The following is a 24395-nucleotide window of genomic DNA, read 5'->3' on the forward strand; positions in this document are numbered from 1 at the left end:
GTACTTTCATAGGGTTTAATTTAATTGGTAAATGTAGAAAATTAAAGGTTGCTGGTATACTAGGAGGTGATGTGTACTATATTGAGTGTCAGAACAGCAAATGAGGGAATTAGGTAAAATGTGAAACAGAGAATATTGTAGTTTACAAAAGGATGGGTAGGTTAGAATCTACCAGAATGAGTTCCTGTGAAATGTCAAGGACAGGATGGTGGTATGTTAGGAGGAAGTAGAAAGTAGTTGATATTTAGTAAAACTGAAATCCTAAAATGAATTCCAAAGGAAGAATGAGCAGAATCCTTTTCCTCTTTTTTTCCTTTTCTCCAAGTAACTTCTCTCTCTTTCTCTGCATACCCGAGAGTAAGTGCTTTCATAGTTCTGAGAAATGTTTAGATCTAGAATATGTTAAATTACTAACTGGTCCTTTAGCTTCCATTGTGGCTTCTGTAATTCTATGAGTAGTTTTAAAATTTACATCAGGAGTTACCACACACACAGAAATTTAGAAAAACAGATTAATTAATTTAACTTTGACATTTGTATTAAAGTAATGAATACTCATAATCTCAGGAAGATATAGCTTTATAGAGTATTTGCTATTTGCATTCCAGTTATGGAATATGGATGCACTGTTGAAAGTACTGCTTTCCAGAAAAGTGAATGCCACTCAGGCTAGATCTAAATGGAGAAAGGTATAGGTTGGCCTTAAATATGAATGAAATATGTGCACATTTATTTTTCTTAAATATAAAACGATTTCAACTAGTCTGTTCTTTCTGAGTCAGCAGGCTTGAATTTTATGGGACATTAACACCTTTTGGTTTCTTGTCTTTTTCTTTATATTCTCTGTAAGTAGTTGTACAGAGGATTTGCCATTTAAGAAAGCAGTTTATGAATACAATATATACCTTTTTCAACATTCAAAACCTTTTGGTTTCTTATCCTAAGTTGTTACTAAGAGCTTAAGTCAGAAAGGAGTTGATAAATGTCAATTTATGGATTTTGTGATACTGAATTATTGAATATGCTATAAGAAAAGTGGGGAGAGAAGAGAGAAGGCTGTGTAAGCTAGGAATCAGGTACATGGAGAATTAGGGAATTGTTCTTCTGTATAAGAACTATAATAAAGGCTTATTAATTTATGGAGGTATAGTCTGGGAAGTGCAGCTATTGTCATTTTCATATTACTAAAAGAAGTCTTTGGAAACAATTTTTCCCCTCTCAGTTTTGGTTTATGATCATTCTTTGTAATTAACTCTAAAGACATTACAACATCAGATTGGTTATTGAAACAGGATGATTATTTCCACATTCTTAAATATTTGAGTTTAGGAAAGCAGTATTGTACTTTCCCATCAATGGTTATGTCTAGTAGCAAAAATATGACAGTTGCTGCTAATGGGGGTCAGTGAAAGCCCAGGAAACAGAGCAGTGCTATTGGAAACTCTTGGTAAAAATGTATATATGTGCTTACTCAAGGTCTAGACTAGTATAATCAGATGTGGACAATGGCTGTAATGTAGTTATGGGAGGTGGCTGTCATCATTACTGTTATTTATTGAGGCTACAGCGAGAATCTTTTCTAGTTGGTCACTTGATAGGGCTGTTTGTTTCCTAAGGCTGACACAAGCAGGTTGTTTTTTTTCTTCTTCCTTGCACTGTAGGAATGAATTATACAGTTTTTCTTCTTAATATTAAAATATGTGAATCATTTTGTGCTCTACATACAGACTTAATTTTCTCTATGGTAAACACATTTTGAAATTGCTTATTATAATATAATTAAAACTTTGGTTTTCCTTACCTTTAATTCTTCATTTGAAGGAATTATTTGTATAATTGTTAGATACAGTTACACTTGCTGAAACTGTATAATTGGTATATTTTTTCATGGCATTTAGAAAAAAATTTAGGACAGAGACCAAGTGCTAATTTGTTGGCCTGTTTTGAAACATTATGGAGAAAGTGTTGAGGGCTTTTACTTGTTGCTCCTTTATTAAAATGTTACAATAATTTTTTAAAAATATTTTATCTTATTTCTTATATTTCATAGCCAGAAAAGTAAATAAAACATAGGACAGAAAATTGTATGTGTATCTTATCCATCTATATTAAAATATTTGTATGATTGTCTTAATAAGTAAATGGAAGGAAAGGGCATTTTGCTTCTCTTTACAGTTTCTGTGTGTCACTGCGCGTGTGCGCGCATGTGCACTTGTGTGCACATACACGTCCTGGGGCTTTTGAACTCAGGGCCTGGCTGCTGTTCCTGAGGTTTTTTTTTTTTTTTTTTTTGCCAGTCCTGGGCCTTGGACTCAGGGCCTGAGCACTGTCCCTGGCTTCTTTTTGCTCAAGGCTAGCACTCTGCCATTTGAGCCACAGCGCCACTTCTGGCCGTTTTCTATATATGTGGTGCTGAGGAATCAAACCCAGGGCTTCATGTATATGAGGCAAGCACTCTTGCCACTAGGCCATATTCCCAGCCCTCGAGGTTTTTTTTTGGCTAACAGCTAGAGCGCTACTGCTTGAGCTACCACTCCACTTCCAGCTTTTTGGTCATTAGTTGGAGAGAAGAGTCTCATACACTTTCATGCTTGGGCTGGCTTTGAACCATGATTCTCAGATCTCAACCTCCTGAGTTGCTAGTCTTATGGGTATGAGCCACCTGTGCCTGGCTCACAGTCCTTGTCTTTCCCTTGTGCTCCTCCTTCCTCCCTCTCCTTTTTTCCTCTGTGTTTTTTTTCTTCTTTATATTCTCTGGGGATTTTTTTTCTTATTGTTTTTGCTATTTATATTCTATATTCTTTATATTCTAGTTCTCTTTAGAAACTGTTTTTCAACTTGAGCATTCATAGTGTGTTTTGATTCTACATGGGTATGCTAGCAAATGCATTCTTACATTTTAGGTTTACTTATGTTTTAATCTATAGCTTAATCTATATTCACAAATTTATTTTTGTTTTTCCTTGTCCTTGGGCTTGAACCCTTGGGACCTGGCTATTGTCCCTCTTTGTGCTCAAGGTGAATTCTTTACCACTTGAGCCACAGCACCACTCCTGCCATTTTTGGAGTAGTTTATTGGAGATAAGAGTTTCATGGACTTTTTCTGCCTTTCCTGGCTTCAAACCGCGATCCTCATATCTCAGCCTCTTGAGTAGCTATGATTACAGATAGGACCCACTACTGCCAAGTTCTTTGAGGTCTTTTCACACTCATGTGGTTCTTTGTTTTTGTTTTTGTTTTTTTTTTTTGGCCAGTCCTAGGCCTTGGACTCAGGGCCTGAGCACTGTCCCTGGCTTTTTTTTTTGCTCAAGGCTAGCACTCTGCCACTTGAGCCACAGCGCCACTTCTGGCCGTTTTCTGTATATGTGGTGCTGGGGAATTGAACCCAGAGCCTCATGTATACGAGGCAGGCACTCTTGCCACTAGTCCATATCCCCAGCCATCTCATGTGGTTCTTGACACCCTCCTTTTCATTATGGAACAGAGTCTCCCATTTCTGTGGGAATAGTCCCTGTCATTAGAAGATGCTCACTGCTTTTGTAGGCTGTCCATGTTTATTACCTGAGTAGCTGTCTTCTTCAGGGCTGGCAGGAGAATTCCTCTAGTGTGCTTAGGCAGACCTTTATGATGTAACATAAACACCACAGTGATTGATCCAGTCTCTGCCACCATGTAACCAATTAAGATATGTCAGTCCCATTGTCTGTACCATGTTTTATTTGTAAAAACAAGTGCCAGATTGTGCCTATTTGAACTGAAGAGGTTGCTATTTTTTATAGTCATGACTCACTGGAGGTCAGTTAGAGTATTTCTACTAGAGCACTTAATATTGCAGTTTTGGTGGAAGGTACTTGAGTGTATTCTGTTTCCCCCCATAAAGAAAAGCTGGTTTCTAAGGGGTAATATAGTCTTTATACTGTTGGAATTGTTGAATTGAAGTTTTATAGTTAGTATTCTGAAAGACCAGAGAGACAAAAAAATTAAATACTCAAAAGATGGATGAAATGATGAGGCCTTGATTTTTAGGGTATTGGTTGTGAAAACAGCAGAAGTTAAATCTGGAAGTATCACAAAGGAAATATTGACATGGTTTGGTGATTGATTATGGGCCTGGAGGAAGATGATGGAGAAGAGAGGAGGCCAGGATAACTTAGAGGTTACTTAATTTGGGAATGGGACAATGGTGTGCCATTGACTAATCAATTCAATTAATGCTTGAGTGCTGCAAGGCAATATATTGATGTTAAAATTCACCATGTGGTTTAGCTCTCCAGAGGGAAACTAAGAAGCACAAACTCGTATTTCTCATCTACATCTTGAAAGCCTTTGCTTTCTCTGTCTGTAGACTCATAGGAAGTTATTCATTAGCAGGTTTAAAATTACGCTCAGGATTGTTTTTATTTGTAATATCTGTATACTATTATATACTATACTATTAATAGCACTTAAACTATTAATAGCACTTAAACAGTACTCTCATCATATCACATTGAAATTTCGACAGTATATTTTATTAATTTCTAACATAGCTGTGATAAAGTTTGGAGAGGGGCTCATAGATTTGTAATCAAATTAGACTAGTACAGATATGATTACTAAAAATAAGGTAAAGGTGGCAGGCAATTTTTATATTTTTGTGCCTATCCTGGAGTCTGAACTCATGACCTAGGGGCTCCCTGAGCTTCTTTTGTTCAAGGCTAGATTTCTACCACTTGAGCCACAGTACCCCTTCTGGCTTTTCTGAGTAGTTTATTGGAGATAAGAGTCTCACAGACTTTACTACCTGGATTGGCTTTGAGCTTCAGTTCTCAGATCTCAGCCTCCTCAGTATCTGGATTGCAGGTATGAGTCCCCAGTGTCTGGCTAGGATATCTTTAAGGATTTTCCATTTTTAAAAAGTATTGCTGGCTGTTATTGACCTAACTTTTTAAAATTTGTCCTTTGCAAATTGAGCAGATTAAGCTGGAAGGCCTATTTGTATTTTCAGGATTTTTTCCTTCAATTGTTTTACAGTTTTTATTCTCTCTAGAGATCGTTCTTGTCTAGAGAACATGTTAACTACATTTGTTTTGATATTCAGATATGACGTTTTCTTTCTTGATTTTTTTGAGTGTATTTTTGGTTACTTTTCATTATTGTCTCTTGTTGCAAGTTGTGTTTTAAAAGTGCACAGGTTAATTTAATTCTCTTTGATACTATCTTATTTAGAGAGAGCTTCCTTTTGATTTGTGATTAGCAGTTAGTCTAGTGGCTGACTATATTAATTTAATGACTAAACTTACCATATTTTGGATTACTTTATTTTTGTGTGTGTGAGAATTTTCTATTTCCAGTTTCCTGTTCCTAGTGTATAACCATTTTGTACCCTCCCCAACCCCAGTGCTTTGCTCTAGCCCATCTCCATTGCCATTTGTTATTATTTTCTCTCCATCATGAATAGCTTCAGATTTTGGCTACAAGGTAATCTTGACTCTAGCAGGTATGCCTGGATTTTTGCTGAGAGCCTGGGAGTTACCCTGATCATCCACTTTCCAGGCTGGGTAGCTGTTTTACTCCTTCATGCTATCAGTCTGTGGCCAGTTATTTTTTTTCCTGTGATGTCACTTGGGAATAGCAAATGCCTCAGGGAGAAAAGTCATACTCAATGGCTCCTTAGTACTTTCTACTCTAGGACCTTCGCTCTTTGAATCTTCATTTTCTTAGTGTGTTGCTGTAACAAAAATACCCAAGATGCTCAGTTCATGAGAAAAGATTTATTTTGGTTAGTTTCAAAGGTTTTAAGCTGTGGTTGGTTGGTCTAGTTGCTTCAAGGCCTTTGGGGAGGCAGGACATCAAGATGGAGTGCCACTTCCTTCCTGGTGGCAGGAAGTAAGATTAGAGGGCCACGCCCCCCAGTGACCTCCTTTCCTCCTGCTCATCAGGCCCTCACTCCTCTTAGGAATGAAGGCTTCAACACATGGGCCTTTTGGAAACACTTAGCTAAACAGTAGCATGTGATAACTTTCCATTTTTCCTTAATAGAAATAAATCACAGCGTTGATCTAGAATATTTAGTTGGCTAAACTAGTTGATAACTAGTTCAATATAAGCTAATCCATTATTGCTAGAAGTATAACCTTTTGCTGTTACTTCACTTATTTAGTATGAAATTATAGTATCAATATTGTATATTGAAGAGGAGAATAAACATTCTTTCTCTTTACAATAAAAATATTCTACTTTTGTGCTGTGACTAATTATATAGATTGTGTATATAAATATATTTATTTTGCAATGTTTATCTCTTACAGGTTGCTTAGCCAAACAATGAAGGATCATTTAGTCAGAGTAGCAAATGAAGCTGAGTTTATCCTGAGCAGGCAGAGAGCAGAAGATATTCACAGGCACGCAGAATTTGAGGTATGTTATATATGTTAATGTGAGGAAATAATTGTTTTTTAAATGGTAAATATGAAAAACTGCACAGGTAAAATGACAGTACAAGCTAAGAAAACATGTTTGTGAGAGAATCATGTAGGATTTTGGGAAGATATTATATGTTTCTTCAGCCTTCTCATCTCATCTCCAGAGAAGCTTCTTTCTTTGGTTGACTTGATTTTAATAATGAATGCCAGGTTGCAGCTCTGATGGTTTTCCAATATTGAAATATTGAATATTGAAAATGAGCATAGGACTTTGTCTTTCTCTGGGAAAAACTGAACTAGCTAATCAGAAGTAGAACTCTCTATGGTAAAGATGAGATCATCCAGGTTTCTAGAGAGGGTGGAGAGACTTGATTTTCTTTGCTGAAGAGAGGAGGAAGGGAACCAGGTAATAGACCATCTTGATTCCTCCACTGTTCACGTACCCTGGCTGGTTTTAGCTCATGTCTGTACTCTTAGCCACCCAGGAGGATGAGATCTAAAGATCAAGGTTCCAAGCCAGCCTGGACAGACAAATCCAAGAGACTCTTATCTCCAAGTAACCGGCAAAAACTAGAAGTACTCAAGTAGTAGAGCTCAGCTTTGAGCAAAAAAGCTAAGCAAGAGCACAAGACACTGTGTTCAAGCCCTAGTACTGGCATACACACATGCATGTGCACGCATGCACAAAGACACACACACACACACACGCCACAATTGCCTTAGATAAATGGGCTTAGTTCAGTTGTATTCTTTTTTCCTCCATACGCCTATAATTATGACAGCACTACACTGTTTTTGTTTCTAGAGGTTTGTGCTAAATTCTGAAATTGGGAAGTGTGAATCTTCCTTCCAACTTACTTTTGCTAATTAGGTCAAGTTGCAATTATGAGTTGGAAAATTGACATTTCTGTAGGGATTTTTTTTTTTTTGCCAGTCCATGAACTTAGGGCCTAAACACTTTCTCTGGCTTCTTTTTGCTCAAGGCTAGCACTTGAGCCACAGTGCCACTTCTGGCCTTTTCTGTATATATAGTTCTGAGGAATTGAACCCAGGGCTTCATGTATACGAGGCAAGCATTTTACCACTAGTCCATATTCTCAGGCCCCAACATTTCTGTTTTAAAAATAATTTTTCAAAACCTTGATCTCATTTTTAGGTATAATTTTTCATTTCCACAATAACAATATTTTATCAACTAACTTCTATTTTAGAACTAATATGCTGCTCAAAAACAATAGATAATTAAAGATGCTAACAGCGTTTTAATTTTTTTTTGTTGTTACCACTCTTCTGTTTGATGATGTACAACTACTTTACTATATCAGCATATTGTACTTAACCGTGTACAGTATAAAATAAGAAAAACAATTGGGACTTACTATTAAATATATACAAAGTTAGAATCTCAATAAAGAATATGGGATATTAAATTCACTATAATTTCAAATAAAACTTCAGCTGAATATTATGCCTGGTTGTCTGTGGGCTGATTATCCATCCAAGCCATTAGTATTAAAAAAATGGTAATTGAAGACAACTAAAAATAGCAAGATGTCTCTAGATGTTTATAACTTATTATACAAGACTATGGTACCTATGAAAAGTGTTCCCACAGTAATGGAGAATAATGAGTATAGGATTATAGGCACGATAGCTTCTACAGACAAATGTGGTTTGGTGGTATCAGTAAACATTTTCTTGAAAAACTACATCAAAGAGCACTTCTCTTTTAAGTATAATTCTGTGAAAGGATTCCAAATAAAGTACTGTAAAAGAATAAACCTAGTATTATTTCTATTTAAAATAATTCTGATGTTATAAAAATATTAAGCTCAGTAGTAACTAGCGCATTTTGTAGTTCAACATAACTGCATACATCTACACTCAAAGGGATAATACAGGTGTCTGTAATTACACATATTAAAACAAACCTAAGTTACTTGTAGATATTAAAATTAATATATAAAGTTAATATTTTCCATTCATATTTATGATAGAATAAACAAACCAATTATACTGTGTAACTGCCAGGCCTGGCCTATAAAGTAGTACCCAAAAAGAATTTAAAATATGTGGTTGTCTTACATTTTCCGCATGAGGACACATAAATGAACAGAAAAGGCCAACAAATTTTTCACCAGCTGGAAATGCTAAATTTAATTACTGAAGAGAAATCATGCAGAGAATCTGGCTACTGAACATGATTTACAAAGACTGTGGGATGTTCGGTAAAAGTATCAAGAAATGTTTACTACCCAGTAATAACCATGAAGCCAGGTCCCAAGAATGAATTGATAATACATTGGATCAGATAAAAATACATCATTTTTTTATCCCAGTAAGATCAAATTAAAAAAATACACTTAAGCCTAGAAGATCTGTTAATGCTCAAATAAAGGTTACAATCTCTATGAAATTTTGAAATATAAAATAAGCATTACCAATTGTCTTTAAATAAACCCAATAAAACACTACTGAGGACAAATGAATATTGTGTAATTTTTTTTAAAAACAATATTTGGAAATTTTTTCTCTTCAGAGAGAAATCTGTTGATCTCTAGTATAAGAATTTTTATCACTACTATAATGTTTGATTTGAACTTTTAAATTATTATACCTTCTCTTACCTGAGAAGGCTAGGGGTAAATAGTTGCGCTGACTCTCTAATAATAGTTATACAAACATGTATCATCAATATACCAGCTAACAAACTAATGAATAAAATTTTGATAAAAACTAGTATTACATATAAAAGAAAGAATCCTAAGTGAAAATACAGATCTTTATTATTATTATTATTATTTTATTTTTTGCCAGTCCCGGGGCTTGAACTCAGGGCCTGAGCACTGTCCCTGGCTTCTTTTTGCTCAAGACTAACACTGTACCACTTGAGCAATAGTGCCACTTCCAGCTTTTTCTGTGTATGTGGTGCTGAGGAATCGAACCCAGGATTTCATGCATGCCAGGCAAACACTCTACTGCTAAGTCACATTCCCAGCTCCCAGATCATGATTTTTGTCTTAATTTTTTAAAAATGCATGATTAAAAAAGATAAAATAAGAAAAGTTAATAGAGAAATATAGTTCTACATAATAAAATCAGGATCAAAATACAATCATAAACCTAATAAATAACTTACAAATATCACAGACAAAACACCTGAATGAAAAGCATGAACACACACAAACAAACACCTAAAATTAATTACTGGTGGGGGAAAAAAGCTAAAAATAAAAGCAATTAAGGAAAGACAAACACGTGTAGCATAGGATGAATTTTCCCTTTTTGAATTCATGGTTGTTCAGACTCACAGTAGGGGTAGAATATTTTCATTATTAAATTTGCAGGCTCCTTTCCTACTCAGTACTATTTACAAATAACCAATTCTGGGAGAGGTGGAGAGGAGTTGTATTTCATTGGCCAACTCATGGAGTAAGGGAGTTTCTGTTCCAAAAGCACTTGCTTCCCAATCAGGTCTGGGTTTTCATTTTTTCTGCAGCTTCATCATGAGAGACATGCACGCTGTCATCAGAGCTTTGCTTTGAGAAGGGAGATTTCAGAAATCGTAATGCCATCTCTTTCTTGCCTAGTTGTGCCCATCATTTTTATTTTATTGCCCTGGCACTAGTGTTTTTGTTTTTGTTTTTGTTTTCTTCTAATGAGTCCAAGGTTATCTAGAGTGTCAACCTGGTACCCTAGAGTAGATTGCAGTAATCTGAGCCCCCCATAGCCCCTAGTAGCTCATGGTTATCAGAATCCAGGCTTTCACATTTGTAAGCAGTGGGCTCTGAATTACAGGACAATAGGCTATGGGTAATTCAGTATGGTTTTGATTAAGATTAGGATGATGTTTAATTATTCTTTAGATTAGAAAGGGGTTTTGCCCCTCAACTTTAACCATATTCTTTCATATTTACTATATTATCAGCAGTATGTTGTTGAATCTGAATTGTCTTAAAACTTGGTGACTCATAGCTTTTGTTCCTAAAGGATTATTTCCAAGGTCTGCTGTTCATGGGTATCTAACCATTGAGAACAGAGGTAATAGTAATGAAAGCTGATTTGTTATCTATTATTATGTGTCGGACACTATTTTAAGGCTTTTTCTTACAAAAGCTTATTTAATTTTCCCATAACCTGTGAGCCAAAAGAGTACATTTGGCTTTATTAAACATATAGGGAAAAGACAGAGAAACCAATAAATTGCCCTGTTATTTCAACTAAAAAAAAAAATCCCAGGTTTTGCTTTTAAAATTCCCATGGTATACTGTCATAAAACCAGTGTATAAAAACGATTTCATGGCTGGGAACATGGCCTAGTGGCAAGAGTGCTTGCCTTGTATACTTGGAGCCCTGGGTTCGATTCCTTAGCACCACATATACAGAAAAATGGCCAGAAGCGGCGCTGTGGCTCAAGTGGCAGAGTGCTAGCCTTGAGCGGGAAGAAGCCAGGGATGGTGCTCAGGCCCTGAGTCCAAGGCCCAGGACTGGCAAAAAAAAAAAAAAAAAAAAAAAGAAGCCAGGGACAGCATTCAGGCCCTGAGTCTGAGGCCCAGGACTGGCAAAAAAATAAACAAAAACTCCCACTGATTTCGTATGTAACTGTAACCCCTCTGTACGTCACATTGACAATAAAAATTAAAAAAATATTTCATTGCCTTATTAATAAACAGTGGACTAAAGGAGATTTTTATAATAAATTATGAGCTCTATTAATTAGTGCCTTTACAAACTTTGGTTTGTGAGTAAACTTTGACTTCAGTTGAGAAGTCTTGTTGCTGATATAAGCAATTTCAAATATCTTCTACTCATTATCTCTTGTTTTTCTTTTTCTGGATTGGTTACATTGTACAAATACTTTCTTATATCATGAGTAAAAGTGTTTAAAAGTATTTTTTATAGGTGTTGAACATAAGTGAATTGCCCTTATGATTACTGATTGTATTTATTTTTGGAAGTGTCAGTCTTAACTCTTCTTGTTAATTTGTTTTGTTCTGCCGAGCAAGTGATCTTTCTTTTTCCATCCATTTTGTTTTTCTTTTTGGGTAGCACTAGGGTTTAAATCATGGACTTGCTCTTGCCAGACAAGAGCTATAGTACTTGAACTGTGCCTTTAGCCCCCAAGAATGCTATCTGTAAATGTGGTTGTTGAAGTTAGATTGTGAGCCGGGGCAAGCTCAGGTTTAGTTAAGCCCCTGCCTAGCAAACACTGGCCCTCAGTTCATTGAGTTTACAACATGCTCTTTGTGTGGTGGAACCTCTGTGTAACTATGGAAGGGTCTGACTTTTTGGGCAAATAAATACATATATTACCACTGATCTGTAATTACTAAGATGTTCAAGTAAAGTGATTTTCTACTCATTGGGGCACAGACTAAAAATTTCACATTCTTCACACAGTATTTTCTTACGGTGCTAGGGAGTGAACTGTGCCTCTGCATATGCTTGGGAAGTGTTGTATTGAGCTATACTCTCAGCCCTCTTTTCCATGTAGAACCTATTGGGGAAGTATACTTCTATGGGAATGTTCAGCTCTCAATCAGAGACAACTGGAACATTAGCTTTAGTAACAATGTCAGCTACCTGAGCTGACATGCTGAACTAAGCAGAGACTCAAAGTGCAGCTCTAATAAATAATGGCCCATTTTTCTACTAATTAATGAGTTTACACCTTCCCTCACAATACCCGTATATAAGATAGATTGCTATAGACTGTAAAGTACTTTGTCTCTTACAGCCTTGTTTAGGCTTAAAGTTACTCATGTGTGTGTAATGTATAAGGGTTCACTAATTACCTGAAAAAGAGACAGATAAAGATTGGGCTGTTCTTTTTACTTGAGTCTTCTACCAGCAATGAAGAACTGGGCTAAAATACTTTTTTTTATTATTATTAAGAATGGTGAGTTGTCTTAAGGTATTTTCTTCATCATTTAAAACCATATATATATATATATATATATATATATATATATATATATATAATTTGCTTTGTTCTTTATTGGTACTTTTTTTTTTGCCAGTCCTAGATCTTGAACTCAGGGCCTGAGCACTGTCCCTGGATTCTTTTTGCCCAAGGCTAGCACTCTACCACTTGAGCCACACCACTGTTTACGGCTTTTTCTATGTATGTGGTGCTGAGGAATAGAACCCAGGGCTTCATGTATACAAGGCGAGCACCTTACTACTGGGCCATATTCCTAGCCCCTACTGGTACTTTTGAAAACCACCTTCTGCTATCACATATATCTTATCTCAAGCTCTCTTGAGTTTTATCTCTGGTTTCTCTTTTGAGCTACACACACACACACACACACACACGCACGCACGCACACACACACCTTTTCTTTCTTTTTTTTTCTCATGAGGCTTGAACTTAGGGCCTGGGCACTGTCCCTAAACTCTTTTGCTCTACTACTTGAATTGCAGCTCCACTTCTAGTTTTCTGGTGGTTAACTGGAGATAAAAGTCTCACAGACTTTGCTGCCCAAACTGACTTTGACTTTGAGTCATGATCCACAGATCTCAGCCTCCTAAATAGCTAAGATTACTGGCATGAGCCACCAGTGCCCAGTACACCCACCTTTCATTTCCACTTGAATTCTCTTAAAGTGTGTCCCCCCCTTTTTTGGAAGAGAATGTAACTGTCTTTATTCCATAATCTCCTTGATTTTCTCTCATGTGATTAAATACCTGTCCATGTGCTTTCCTATACAAGTCACCCACTACTTCTTTTTCATAAACTAACGCTTGATAATCATCATCTATCAGATTCTATAGAGTTTCCTCCAAATATTCAGTTATCAATATTTTTTTTTATCTCAACTACTACATATATTGTCCCAGATATCTGAAGTAATCTTTTATCTGGATTATTTTTAGAAGAATCAGAGTATAATTCTGAAACGTTAGTTTATGTAGGTCTGTAATCCCTCAAACTGCTGCTAATGGTTTATATTTACTTCTCTGCTTCTTTCCTGTCCAACTCTCCTGTGTGTTTCATGCGTGGAAGAAGGGAACGCGCCCACAGTGCCTGACACACTGCACACAGTGGGTGCTCAGTAGACAATTGTTCATTAATTATGCTAGTTTTAGGATCAACTATTTTTTTTTTTTTTTTTGGCCAGTCCTGGGCCTTGGACTCAGGGCCTGAGCACTGTCCCTGGCTTCTTCCCGCTCAAGGCTAGCACTCTGCCACTTGAGCCACAGCGCCGCTTCTGGCCATTTTTCTGTATATGTGGTGCTTGGGAATCGAACCTAGGGCCTCATGTATCCGAGGCAGGCACTCTTGCCACTAGGCTATATCCCCAGCCCTAGGATCAACTATTTTTTTAGATTAAGATGGCTGGTTCTCTGTGGAAACCAAGAGTATACTGTAGACTTCTGATCTTTTTATTTTGTTTCATTTGACTGTGGTATATTTTTTAATACCAACACCAAACTATTTTGGCTCTTTTAACTTAGTAGTATATTTTAAATTAGATTGAGTGATACCTTCAGCTTCATTGTTTTCATCCAAGATTCCTTTTTCTCATTGGGGTCTTTTGTGTTCGCATATGAACTTCAAAAATTGTTTTTATATTTCTATGAAGAATGTTATTGATACTTTAGTAAAGATTGCTAGAAATCTGTGATTGCTGATGATAGAACAGATTCTTTATTTTACAGACAGGGTCTTGCTATGTTGTTCAGCATAGATTTGATCTTTTCTCGGTCTTGAGATTATAAATATTCACTACATTGCTGGTTGAACATTTTTTTAACAATGTAATTCTCCCAGTCCATGAATACAAACCATCTTTCCATTCATTTGTGTCTCCAAGATTTTCATCAGTGTTTTATAGTGTTCATTGCAGATGTTGTTTATTTTCCTCATTAAATTTATTCCTAAATAATTTACTGTTTCTATAGATCTTGTTTTCTTGACTTTTTTCCCCCATATACTTCTATACTAGGATTATAGGTCAAAACCCCTGTCATTTGGCAGTCTTGAGAAATGTTATGCTCAGGCTGGCCTCTAAACAAGAGTCCCCAATCTCTATCTGCCAAGTAGCTAGGATCCAGGCTCAAGCCACTACATACACTAAAAGAGGGTTTTGAATGTTTTTGCTACAAAGAAATGACAAATAATTATATGTTAATTACCTTGATTTGACTACCACATGATTGTTGATATGAAGCATCACGTTGTATCCCATAAATATATTCAATTATTTTTTTAAAATTAAAAACTAAGCTAATAAAATAAAAGACCATGATTTAATTGTCATTAGTCCACTACTGACAAGAGTTCCAGACCCTGGGGCCAAGTGTGGAAGCTAACCCCTGTACTTGCATCTACTTGGCAGGCAGAGATAGGAGGACCACAGTTCCAGGTCAGCCCTGGTAACAAACAACAACAACAACTTAGCAAGACATTATCTGTACAAACATGCTGTGTGTGTGTATCCAAGGTCTAAGGCTGATCCTGGGAAAAATTCGTGAGACATTATCTGAAAAACAGCTGAAAGGATTTGGTACATGGCTTAAATAGTAGAATGCATTTCTAGAAAGAATGATGCTCCAGGTTCAGTCCGTAGTACTACCAAAACAAAGCAGCATTAGTTATAACAGTATCTCAAATTGCTGTGATTAGATTGGTGGCTTTCAAACCATAACTTTCTCCTTGATTGATCCACTCAGTGCTTCTGATGTGGTACCCATTTGCTGTAAGAAATACAGAGTAGTACACTTAACATTAAGAAATTCACCTAGCTAGGCATGGGTGGCTCATACCCATAATCCTAGCTACTCAGGAGGCTCATTTTAGGATTGTGGTTTGAAGCCAGCTCAGGTAGGAAAATTCTTGAAACTTAAGATTCTTTTTTTTGGCCAGTCCTGGGCCTTGGACTCAGGGCCTGAGCACCCTCCCTGGCTTTTTCCCGCTCCAGGCTAGCACTCCTGCCACTTGAGCCACAGCGCCCCTTCTGGCCGTTTTCTGTATATGTGGAAACTTGAGAGTCTTATCTTCAACTAACCATAAAAAGTCAGAAGTTGAGTTGTGCTCAAGTGGTATAGCAGTAGTCTTGCACACAAAAACTCAGGGGGACAAAAGCTCTTAAAAAAAAACACAAAATAAGGGCTGGGATATAGCTCAGTGGCAAAGTGCTTGCCTAGCAAGTGCAACGTCCTGGGTTCGATCCCCAGTACCAAAAAAGAAAACACAAGAAAATACAGTTAAAAAAAAAAAACCCAACCAAAAAAACAAAACAAAACTCAGGAACAGTGCCTGGGCCTTTAGTTCAAACCCCAGCCCCAGCGCGCGCGTGCGCACACACATAATCAAAGTGCCTTGTTAGCTATGTTCTTTGAAGTTCTCTGTGGATATCCTAGTTTAAAGACGACAGAAAAAGGGAACCCCAATCATGTTCTAGTTACATGCTTTACAACTTAGTTGACTGTTCATTGAATTTCTATGAATCTTAATTTCTTTAAATAATATATATAAAGAAACTGAAATAAAAATTTGTTGTCGAATAAAATTATATACTGTGGATTAAAACACAAACTTTGTTAGTGCTTATCCTCATTATTATTATTGTAACTACTAGCACAAAGCTTAAAGGTCAAAGCAAATTCAGAATCTTTGAGACAATCTGCATCAAAAGGAAGAGTTTCTGTTAATTTTATTATCATGTGAACATATATGTACGAACACTGTTCTAGGTATTGGATCTAGGGCCTTGTACACGTGAATGCTAGAAGCAAGCTTTCTGCCTCTTAAGTTTGAATTTATGTTCTGAATAACCTTGGTGTTAGATGTGTTTCAACTTACATTAAGAAACTCAGATTCTCAGTAGTTTTGAAACTTCCCCCTTTCCATTTTCCCATTTCTGTTACAAAATGTCAACTGGTTTAGAATACAGATAGAAAACACACTTTGTTCTAAAAACTATTTGTTGGTGCTTTTGAAAAAATGATGTTTTCTAGTATTTTATTTTCTAACACATATTTCACTATAAAGCTATTCAAAGACAAATTAGTTGGAATTTATTTGTGAAATCATAAGTAGCACCTAGTTAATAGTATTTTTGAACTTGGTCTTAAACTATTGGCGATAATAATACAAAGGAATTGAAATTTCATTCTGGTTTACCGAATCTTTAATTCATTGATACCACTTTCTTTGTGTTTAAGAATGATTCATTAAGTCTTTTTATTTAAGTTGTAGAAACCATTTCAGCTGACTTCATAACAGGAGAATAACTGCCGACCCTATATTTATCTCATGATTTCCTCCATCAAAGCATACAGAAGTGAATTATTGAAAAGATAAAAATAAATTTGTTTGCTTTCTGTCAGAGTTCATATCCACAGCTAACCTTGATAGAAGACCAGAGTGATTTAGACAAGTTTGCTTTGGAGATTCATAACATATGCTTGCTGGACAGAATTGAGTTATCTTTGCTCCGGAGAGTAAGTTATTGTAGCAGGAGCTGACAGAGATGAAGATAACTGAGGGAAATTCAATTACCTTTTAGTGTTTTCTTTCTAATAGGATTCTTAATGTGAAAAAGATCCTTAGATGATGCGCCTGTTACTTGTGAGATTTTCCTTGATACCTGTTTCCAGAATACAGTGAACTTTTAGTTCCAGACCTTTGTTAGGTATAAAACAGACAGCTTACTATGAGAAGTCATTTTGATTGAATAATCTATTTTATTCTTATTTGATATCATTTGTAATTTTAATAATTATGGACCATCCCTTTTGGTTTTAACCAAATGTCTGTTATTTTTGAATGAGAGTATTTAATACAAAAGAAATTTTTTTTCTTTTTCTCAAGTGACCTTTCTGGAATTACATTGTAGCTTCCAGGGTTGATGTATTTATGCCTCCACCTAATTATCCTATACCACGTCTTGGCTTGTTAAAATGCTGTCAGAATTCTCAGGCTTCTCTTTACATTCTTCTCATTCTGGCAGACTCTTTCTTGCTAAAATGCTCTATTTCCTCACTCCCTTTTACTTTTCAGGGTCTTACAAAGTGACTTTTTTTTTCTTTTCATCTCCAATCTTAGAACAAATGGGATAAAATTATTCTCTTAAAAAATTAGTAACCTGGGGCTGGGAATATGGCCTAGTGGCAAGAGTGCTTGCCTCATATACATGAAGCCCTGGGTTTGATTCCCCAGCACCACATATATAGAAAATGGCCAGAGGTGGCACTGTGGCTCAAGTGGCAGAGTGCTAGCCTTGAGCAAAAAGAAGCCGGGGACAGTGCTCAGGCCCTGAGTCCAAGGTCCAGAACTGGCCAAAAAAAAAAAAAAAAATTAGTAAGCTAAGAATTTTGCTATCCAGTAATTCTTACTCTTTCTTTGCTTTCCTTGGTGTCTTTAGTATTTGACATTGAATTTTGAATTTCTTGCTTCACTTTTTATATGATTTTTTAAAATAAATTAACTTATTTTTACTAGCTTTCTTTTAGTTTCATTATCTTGCTCCATTTCTTCTGTCATCAAAAAGTATGGGCCTTAGGTTCCATGTTGTAAGATCAAGCAAGGATAAAAGACTCTCAAGAACCTGCCTCAACCAATAAAAAGCTAGACATGGTACACAAGCGTGTGGTCCTAGCTGCATGGAAATGTAAATAGGAGGATTATAGATCATGATCTAGGCTATCCTGGACAAACTAAATTACTTTTTTGAGAAATAGCTTAAGTGCTAGAATGTTTGTCTAGCTTTATTTTATTTTGGTATTGGGTTTGAACTCAGGGCCTCACATTTGCTAAGCAGATACTCTACCACCTGAATCACTCTGCTAGCCTCTTTTTACATTGTTTTTCAAAATTACTGTTTTGTTACTAAGTAGTTGTACAAAGAAAGGGGTTACATACAATTCCATATATCAGGTTGTGAGTACAATGCTTCTTGATCAATGTCACCCCTTCTTCTCTTTACTCCTCTCTCATCCCTACCTTCAAGTAAATTTTTTTTTTTTTTTTGGCCAGTCCTGGGCCTTGGACTCAGGGCCTGAGCACTATCCCTGGCTTCTTCCCGCTCAAGGCTAGCACTCTGCCACTTGAGCCACAGCGCCGCTTCTGGCCGTTTTCTGTATATGTGGTGCTGGGGAATCGAACCTAGGGCCTCGTGTATCCGAGGCAGGCACTCTTGCCACTAGGCTATATCCCCAGCCCCAAGTAAATATTTTTTAACATAATGTACACTGAATATAATGACTACATTTGCTCCCCCTCCACCCCCATTCTGCATTAGATATATTTGAGCTAGGGTCTTGCTTTATGCTTGGGCCGTATTTGTACTATTTGTGCCTCACTCCTTTGTCTCTTAGATGACAGGCATAAGTTCTCTTACATTCAGCCAATTTGATTCCTCAGTAATTTAGGATAACTGGTATATCAATGTGACCAGCATTAGAAGAGGTTGAGTCTGATGAATTTTTGGCCAGGGGGACTAAACTGTAATCCTCCAGTTTTTAACCCCCTAGTCACTAGGATTACAGACTTGTGCCATTGTGGCCAGCTCAAGGTTTTTCTTAATAACTTTTTGAGTAAACTTGTAACTAGGAAATATTGTACAGTAACATTCCTTGGCATTTTCTGTGTAGTTTATTTGAGATAAAAGTCTTAACAGACTTTCCCAAGGCTGGCTCTGAACTGCAACCCTTCTATCTCTGCCTCCTGAGTAGCTAGGATTACAGGCGTGAGCCACCAGTGGCCAGCTGTACAATAATTTTTTTCTGTTGTTTTAAAAATTGTTATTATAAAGGTGATGTACAGAGGGGTTACCGTTTTATAAGTCAGGTTGTACAGTAATTTTAAATGGAACTCCTTTATGCTTTCCTGTTTACAGTTTCTTATTTTTCTCCTTTTTCCTTTATACTTTGTCTCTAGTTGCCCATCTCATCTTAAAAAATGGGAGAGAGGAGTGTCTGAGTCAAGGATAACTTTTCTGAAGTTAAGAATTATGTGAACCATTTTCCCACGATAGTTCTGCATTAATGATTAATGCACCCCTTTGTTTTGCCACATTCCTTTGTGAACCCTTTGCATTGAATGAATATTTAGTGTAGAGATGGTTGATAATAGATTTTTTAGGCAGCATAGCATGATAGCGGAGCATTAAAGTGATGTCATCCCAGCTTTGTATGCACTAATGTTGTGGTTTTGTATATTTTTCTTAACCTCTTTATTTATATTCCTCCCTCTATAGAGCAAGAACAAGGAAATAATAACTTGATTATATATAAGTATATATTTTTGAATTTAAATTTTTTCTCTCATTGTTACTAGATGAGTTAGTTATGCTAGTATTTTATCTTTTTCATGGTTGTAACAAATGTATCTACTCAGCCAATCCTCTAGTTTAGCCTAAGTTTGCTTTTCCAGTCAGATAATGTTCTATGCTAAACTGCCTGTCATTTACTGAACTGTGTGAGATAAGATACCATGGTCCCCTTTTCAACAGGGTAGTAATGATATTTGTGAGTAATCCTGTGAAGACTAACAGAATTAAAAAAAATAAACTATAGTATGCCCTTTACTCTGGGACTGTACTAATATTTAATGATGGAGCCTTTTTTTCCATGTAAATCTTGGGGCTGTTCAAGCAGTACTTCCAGATCTCAGTCATTCTGGAACTTCCTGCTGGATAGGGAGAGGTCAGAGCTCTGGAGAATGCCTCTTACTGTTAGTGGGCTGGCACTCTGGGCAGTAGCTATTTTATGCTTTTCCCTCTTTCCCTTTTCCTCCTGTGCAAGTTGCACAGTGATGGAAGGGCATCACAATGCGGACATGGAAAAGACAGACTTGATACCGGTTTTCCTAGAATTTTTAGGACCAAAGCATCTGTACCTTTGTGGACCCTGCACTTCTTGGCCCATCCCCCTCTTTGCTGGACCTCAAGGCCTAGCTCAGGTTCCCCACAACAAATGTTCCTTTGACCATGTTTACTCTGGAGTTAAGGCCCACCTGTTTCCAGTCCCAGAGAAGGAGCCTAGGTTCTTCCTAGCATCTTTTCCTGCTTCAGGCTGATGGATTGTGTCATGGAACTGTCAGATTCTCTCAAGACAGTTTTTATCCCAGGTGGCTGTACATATCTTGCCTTCCACAGATCTAGACTTTTCAACTGTATCTCAGTTTATTGTCCAAGTCAGGTGTCACTAGTCTGGAGTGTGCTGTTTCTGGAGATTCTTCCAGGATGTGTTTTACTTTCTAATATAGTATGTTTTACCCTCAGTCTTCTGAGTGTAACATTTGAACAAATTACAATCAAATGTGTCCAGGGTGTGTACAAAGCAGTCAGTCATCATTTTTAGAGCCATTTATGAAACTAAAGAAACTATCATTGGTGAAGGAAAGGAAGTCCACTTAAAAGTGAATTATTGAATGTTCTTCTGTTTAAAAATTGTAAGTGGTAGTCTCCCAGCTACAAAAACAGCTGTATTGGTGGACATGCCATAAAAACCTGGGAAGCTTGAAGAAGTAGGTTTATAGCACAGGTAAAGTTGGTTGCATATTAGCTACTCGTGGTGGCACAAAGCTGAAATCCCAGAACTCTAGAGGGTTCTGCAGAAGGATTGAGAGTTCTAGATACCCTGGATTACATAAGACCTTGCCTCACAAAAAGAAGATTACATGCCTATGGGCATTGTTGACATTGTTGATCAAACCCTAATACAAAATATATTCTTGATAGAAAAACCAAATCTATGAATGCTATTGAAAAGCTCTTGTAAGGAGAAGACTATGTTCCTCCTGGGCGAATCAGTCCTCTTGCTTTTTAAGCTTGCAATTTATGATATCTTCGATAATCTTAAATAAACAAGATCTTGTACCAGTGTAGAAATTACTTCGTTAATTTAATTCATCTCTAATGAATGTAAGATGTCAGTATTACATGCAGGCAATATTTTAATCATTCTCTGCATACTCTTAATTTTGTTCTTCTGAAATGCTCATCACATTATTTCCTTTGTTATATGTGGAAACTAAGGCACAGAATTTTATATAACCTGATGAAGCATCCATGGGTCACACCAAGATTTAAAGATATTTGGCCCTACATTCTGTGCTCTTAACTACAGTGTTAGTTACTTTTTTAAAAAAATTGAATTACTGTTTTCTTTCTGGATTTTAGTACTTGAATTTTTTCTTTTCTTTTGGAAGCGCTGTGGTTTGATAAGGCTTTGTACTTGCTAGGCTAGTGCTGCATCATTTGAGCCACACTCCCAGCCCTTTTTGCTCTATTATTTTAGATAGAGTCCCATACCTTTTGCTTGTGCAGGCCTGGACTCAATCCTTCTACTTATGCCTCCTGCATAGCTGGGATTGTAGACATGAACCACTACGTCCAGCTTGTTCATTGAGATGGGGGTTTTCACTATTTGTTTATGCTGGTCTTAAATTTCCTTATCTTAAGACTGGCCTTAAACTTTCTTGAACTACTTTGTTTGGCGCATAAATAGAAGATTTATCTATTTATTATAGTAAATATATTTCGCCATCTACTTGAGACCTTACTAATTTAACTAAGAGACTAATATATTTTAAGATAACATTTTATGATATGAAAATATTACTTGAATTAAATCCTATCCATTGTTTAAATTCTGTGTTAATTACTGAACAGATGTGTGCATGATGTGGGCATAGTGCCCACATAGAAAAAGTATGTAGATATTTGCATAATAATGTTATTGTTAATAAGTATTCTAATGATGTAATGGAAATAATTAAAAACAATACCATGTGTGAATTGACACATGTCAAAATGGAAATTACAGCCACCTTAAAGTTGGCTATTTCCACTAATACTATATAAAGCATTTTAAAACAAGTTTTTAGTATCAGAAGCCCAAAGTAAAGGATTAAAATATATATTAATCTTGGAATCATTTAAAATTATTGACAGTTGCAGTTTGTAGAGATAAGGCCTTAACACATTGCATGTAGTTCATTAAAACAAGGAGAAATGGGAGAGATACTTTGATAAGTGGTCTGCCTGTTTTAACCTTGAATGCTGTTACGGGGTGGGCTGGGGAGGGGGATGGTGCTATATCTGTTTCATTGGCTCAGGCTTTTTCATGCTGAGAGAAATCAATACTTTGAGGCGTTGCATGACAGAGAAATCACTTCAGAATTAAAGGTGGCTGTCACACATTGTCATTGGGTGACTTTTGTTCGCTGTTGAGGTTTTTAAGGCTTCATTTTTCTAGGTCTTTTTCCGAACTCTACCTAAGGTTTCTGTAGATAACATTAAAAAACATTTTGTTTTAAAGATGAGACTTTAAATCTGAGGTAAGGGATCAAGTACAAAGACCTCTAAAAGTGAAATACTGAAATGTTTCTTCATTTGTTGTCCCTTAGGTGATTTCCCTTGTCAGTGAGACATTGAACTTATTGTTTTCTTTTTTTCCTTTTTGCCAGTGTCCAGGACTGGAACTTAGGTATCTGGTGCTTGCTTCCACTCATTAGCTGGTTACATCACCAACTGGAGACATGGGACTTATAGTGGAACTGATTTTGAGTCCTATTGACAAGTACTCTACTTGGAAGTGAACTTTTATGCTCATGGCTGGTGCTCTACATCTTAAGCTTGCCTCCAGCCTTGATTTCTGATGGGTAATTGGAAATAGAGATGGTGTTCTGGGAACTTTTCTTCCCTGATTGCTTTCAAACCACGGTCCTCAGATTTCAGTCTCCTTAATAGCAAGAATTACAGATATGAAACACTGGTGCCTGGCTAACCTATTCACTTTTTTTTTTTTTTTTTAGTATTTGTTTGCTGGTGGCTTACGTCTGTAATCCTAGCTACTCAGTAAGCTGAGATCTAAGGTCTCAAGATTTGAGCCCAGCCTGGGCAGGCAAATTTGTGACTGGTAGAGCGTTAACCTTGAGTGAAAGAGCTAATGGACATTGCCCAGGTCCTGAGTTCAAGTTTAAGACCATCATAAATTTTTTTTTTTTAAGTAAACTCTCTTGACCTGGAGTTTACATATAATCAAATGTGCCCACTTTCTGGATACAGATTTTTTTTAATTTGTTTGCATTTTAGGAATTGTAACTTAGCCTCAACCCTCTAGGCAGACACTCTATAACTTGAGCCCCTCTCCTTGCCTCCTTTTTGTTTTGCTTTAGTTACTTTTCAGAGTCTCAATGGTTTTGCCTGGGAATGATCTCAAACTGTGATCCTCTTTCCATTTGTGGCTTCTTTTGTAGTAACAGTTACAATACTGATAAATATATTAAAAAATAAGGCCAACTTATCACAGATTTCCCTGAACTTTGTATTGTATTAGACATTCACTGAAAGTAATAATGATAAGTTAAAGGAGTGGAAAAAAACTATTAAAATATGTAAGATAGGTCAATATAGATTATTTTTTGCATATTTTCTATGTAAGGAAATGTGCAGGGGCCACATATCCAAGGATCTGGGAATAACATGTATTTGACCTCAAAACAATCATTCCTCACCTGTACCTGACTGTGAATGATAGAATTTATTATTGGTGTTTAATAGGAACATCTTCAAATCACATTATCAAGGTATTTTTTAAAATAGTTACAAGTTCATTATATCTTCAAGAAACATTCTTGTTTGGTTTCCTTTTATCATGTTTTAAGGTCAAATGTGACTTTAATGTTCCACAAAGAGACAGAGATTGATAATCGGCAAAGAATAGTCTTTTAATGTGATTTATATCTATAGATTTTATGTCAGATATGAAAAGTTGCTGTTCAAATTGTAAAGGAGGATCCATTAAAGAACACTTTAAACCATTTTACTGTGTAGTTTACCTTGAGCCCTTGTTTTTAGAATTATGCCTTTTTAAGTAAACTTCAGTAGCTTCTCAAATAAAATAAAACTTGATACAGTTAAATTATCTTACTACTAATGCAAGGAAAACAATAGGGTATTCTATAGGCTATAATATTCAATAGGCTATAATGTCTACTAGGTGCTTTCTGTGCTGAAGACATGATGTTTTAGG

At 36.4% G+C, this 24395-nt stretch overlaps 1 protein-coding gene across 1 annotated transcript in view; it reads left to right on the forward strand.

The window, feature by feature from the left end:
* The window catches only part of Lrba (LPS responsive beige-like anchor protein), a 417455-nt gene that overhangs the window by 148238 nt on the left and 244822 nt on the right, over positions 1-24395 (forward strand). Inside the window, exon 35 of the mRNA XM_048333588.1 lies at positions 6291-6399. Coding sequence (XP_048189545.1) covers positions 6291-6399 — 109 coding nt within the window. The remainder of the gene's footprint in view (positions 1-6290; positions 6400-24395) is intronic.

This window comes from Perognathus longimembris, chromosome 24, assembly GCF_023159225.1.
Source record: "Perognathus longimembris pacificus isolate PPM17 chromosome 24, ASM2315922v1, whole genome shotgun sequence".
Lineage (NCBI taxonomy): Eukaryota > Metazoa > Chordata > Mammalia > Rodentia > Heteromyidae > Perognathus > Perognathus longimembris.